Consider the following 3,806-nt stretch of genomic DNA (forward strand, 5'->3'; position numbering starts at 1 on the left):
ACTTTCAGGCTAGCTTCACTCTGTCTATTCTGAGTCAAGCAGTGCTCTCTTCCCACCTCACCCCTCCACTGAGGCCTGAGGCTTGTTGCTCCAACACATATCACTGGTGTGGGAAGAGCAGGTCCACAGGTGATATCATCTGTTTGTAAACAGTTTCCACAAGTCACCTCCCACTAAAAATCACAGAATCTCAGAGATGGAAGAAGGGATCCCTCCCACACAGAGCAGGGTTGCCCTTCAGAAGCTCCCCAATAGAGGTCCTTTGGCCTCCACTCTAAACATCCTGGATGAATCAATGGACCATCTCCTGCCTCACCTCTGAGCAAATAGTTTTGTTGGGTGGATGCCATGACAGAGCTTGCTAGTCATCGGGTTACTGATGGAGCAGCACCAAGGAGCCTAGCTTCAATTTTCTATGAGCCTAGGTGTGTCCAGAGGCCCAAGTGTCCCTTCCCTTGAATGGTGGTGATTTCTAAGGCAATAGAATATGATGCGAATTCTGAAAACATGGACTTTGGAGTCAGACAGATCCTGGTTTAAATCTTATCTCTCTCACTCACTATCTGGAGACCTTGGATATTCACTAGCTGTGCAACTTTAGGCAAGTCACTGAAACTCTCTGAACCCCAGTTTTCTCAGATTTAAAAAAATGGGGAAAGTAAAGTCTAAATTTTTAGATTACCATGGAGATCAGCTGAGAGAATATATGTAGAGTGCCTAGCCTTGTGCCTGGAACAAAGGAAGTGTCCAATAAGTGGCAGCAATTATCACCACCAGTATTACCATCTCCTGTATCCCTGAACCACAGGGATGTCATTCACCCTGTTTCCTCTTTCCTCAAGTGAGGAAGTAAGATCTATGCCCACAGGCCTGGGCTTCAGAGCTCAGGATGACCTTGCCACCACCATCACAGCAACCTCTAGAGAATGACATAACCATGCTTCTGAGCATGGCTTATTGCACCCTACAGAGTCCCAGAAGTCCATGACTCTTGGTTGGGCCTTGGCTGCACAGATGAGGCCTGAAGAGGGAGCTTCCCAGATTCCTGGAAGGTTCAGCTTGGGAAAGTTTCCTCACCCAGCAAGCAAAGCAGTGGATTGATGATCCTGTAGCAAAAGAAAGTTTCAGATTGCCTGATTCCAAAGTCTCGGAGAATTGCAGATCCAAATCTTTGCCACACAGCAGCTTGTGCAGGGCCTGATGGGCCGGAGGGTGAGCACAACAGCCAGAAGGCTCTGGAAAGTTTCAGGGAACCAGACAAAGCAGTTAGGAGTATAAGCTGGCAGTGGGACACCTAGTCGTCTCCATCATGCACTGGCTGAGTGACTGACCAAGTTACTTATCCTCGGTTTCTCTTCTGTAAAATGGGGTAACAGCACCTATCCCCACTGAGTCATTGTGAGAATGCCATGAGGTGGTGCATGTCACGTCAAGTCTTTAGAACACTTGTGATTTCTGCTATCATAATTAAGTACCAGGAAGCCACTCTTGTTAAGGCTTAAATTTGACTTTTCTTCCTTTTAGGTACGCCAAGCCAGGGCTAAGTGAGAGGTAATGGACAGGTTAACATAATGCGATAATAAACACACAAATGAAAGAATAGAAAACGAAGTGTTCTTGGGAGGTAGAAGCTTTATTATGACATGGATATTTATTAAGCACCAACTGTGTGCAAGCCTCTGCCACAGTAGGGTCCAGTATTCCACCCATGGTGCTCACGTTCCCGGAGAGGATAATAACACGGGGGTCAGAGTTTGGTGGGGCTGAGAACAGGGTGGGTTTTGGAACATCCAATGCAGGTAGGTTTACCGGGAGGTGGGAGGGGAGCACACTCCAACCCAGCCCCTTGCGGAAGCACCCTGACACGCAGCAGGGACTCCGATGGGGAAGCAGGGCTCAGCGGGCAGCCTCCAGCAGCTCACAGGGCGGCGGGGGGCTCAGCAGCCGCCACAGCAGCCTTGGCTCTGGACGTTGCTGGAGCTCTGGTTGCCACCTCCGCAGCAGCTGCAGCACCCGCTCCGACGCTGTCGGCGGCGTCTTCTGGGGAAGCAGCCACAACCGCTGGAGCCACAGCAGCCGCCGTCTGAACCACAGCAGCCGCAGCAGGAGGACGAGGCTGCAGGTGCGGGAGTGGGACACGGAGCGGGGCTCTGGGCACACCCTTTGGAAAAGCCCTTGGAGGAAGCTGCGCTCTGCTGGGAGGACATGGTGGAGCTCAGCTCGTCAGGGTGAACCTAGAAGACAAGAAGTTTTTTACAGGCTAGCAGGCCTTTTCCCCCAACAACTGAACTCAGGGCTTTAGAGATTTGGTTGGCTTTGTGAGCAAGCTGCCCTGGCCTGGTGCAGGGGAGAAAGGAGGGGAAGCAAAGAAACACACCCCAACCAGGTGTTTCCAGTGAGTTAAACAGGCATAAAGCACGGAACAGTCTGCCGAGAATCAATGGGTTTCCATTTTCTCCAACTAAAATAAGGACCATCCAAGTGTTCCACAGTGGAAGCTAAAGAGGATATGATGGCTATTTATCTGCATGATCCAGTCCAAACTCTTCCTTTGGCTCCTTTCTCTTCCCCCATTTCCCTGTGGCCGCAGATCTTCAAGGGCTGTTCACACAGTTATTAGCATTGTATAAACACCCCATCAATTAGAAAATACCCAAATCACACATGAGGACCTCCTGCCTGGGTCTAAAGAACCCACAAATACAAGAAGCATGTCCTGGTCATCATTCCTACCTGTGCCCCGTTCCCAAGTATAGGGAAAAGAGTGCACCAGTCTGCATACCAGTGGTGTAGAAGATGGAAATACATCCCAGTCTACACCAGTGGTGTAGAAGGTGGAAATACATCCCAGTCCAGGGAGCCAAAGACCTGGGCTCTAGCCACATTCTGCTAACCTTACAGAAGTCACGGTCCCAAGTCGAGCCTCCATGTCCTCATTGGTACCATGAAAGATTGGCTCACTTGAAGCCTAAGGCTCTGCTCTGCCTTCTCCTCCCCTCTGCCTTCAAGTCTAGAATTACCCCCCAGGCCCTGCTTGGACACTTACCAGACCCTGGTTCCACTGGAAGACTCGATCAGTTCACAACTGGAATAGGGCAACTGCTAGGCAGTGGACTGAGCAGTGTCCAGCCAGAGAACCTTTTATAAGATTGCAGTAAGGCACTGACTCTTGGGAGGGGCCCATTTCCCAATAGACAGGGTCAGCTGATGTTCACATCCCAGAGACATTCATCACTCAGGTAGCACTGTAGGTGGTGCACGTGGGTATTCAAGTCACTTCACAGAGGTGCCAGGATTGCTGTGGCATGTTTACTTTCCAAATAAGACACTGTCCATAGCTGGGAGGGCTGTGTGTGTGCTAAGAAAAGTTATGAGGGCTCATGTGGGGTCTGGGACCTCTCTTTGGGACCTGTTCTCTTGGCCCTCTTCTACAACACACACACACACACACACACACACACACACACACACACACGCCCCATTCTCACATCCATACCTGTGTAGTCATTTACTTGGTATTGGTAATTTACTTACTTTATTATCTTTCTTTGCATCTCTCTGACTCGGTCCTTGGCTTTTCAAGTCAGGCCACAGGCTATGTGAAAAGCCTGTTGGGCTTCATCTAGAAGCTTCCAGATAACACTGAGTTAAGATGACGGTGGGGATATGCCTATGGGAATCCCAGTGCTGATTTCTCTCTGTCACTGGAAACAGGAAGAAAAACCCAGGCAAAGTTATAGAACCATTAAGACCAGAAAAATTGTGAATGTAGTCAGGTTGCCATATCTTCATACAGCCCTGGAGGC

At 49.7% G+C, this 3,806-nt stretch overlaps 1 protein-coding gene across 1 annotated transcript; it reads right to left on the reverse strand.

The window, feature by feature from the left end:
- Positions 1–1,937: 1,937 nt before the first annotated feature.
- Positions 1,938–3,104, reverse strand: CRCT1 (cysteine rich C-terminal 1). Its single transcript, XM_025858353.2, has 2 exons — positions 3,047–3,104; positions 1,938–2,234 (listed from the first exon to the last, which is right to left on the reverse strand). The coding sequence occupies exon 2, from the start codon at positions 2,205–2,207 to the stop codon at positions 1,938–1,940; it is 270 nt and encodes an 89-aa protein (XP_025714138.1). The 5' UTR covers positions 2,208–2,234; positions 3,047–3,104.
- Between the last annotated feature and the right edge of the window lie 702 nt (positions 3,105–3,806).

The sequence above is a fragment of the Callorhinus ursinus genome, unplaced genomic scaffold, assembly GCF_003265705.2.
Source record: "Callorhinus ursinus isolate GAN/ISIS: 27379988/994484 unplaced genomic scaffold, GSC_fseal_2.0 scaffold90, whole genome shotgun sequence".
Classification (NCBI taxonomy): Eukaryota; Metazoa; Chordata; class Mammalia; order Carnivora; family Otariidae; genus Callorhinus; species Callorhinus ursinus.

Coding starts and splice junctions, on each gene's coding strand:
- CRCT1 (XM_025858353.2), bottom strand. CDS start 2,207: ATGTCCTCCCAGCAGAGCGCAGCTTCCTCCAAGGGCTTTTCCAAAGGG.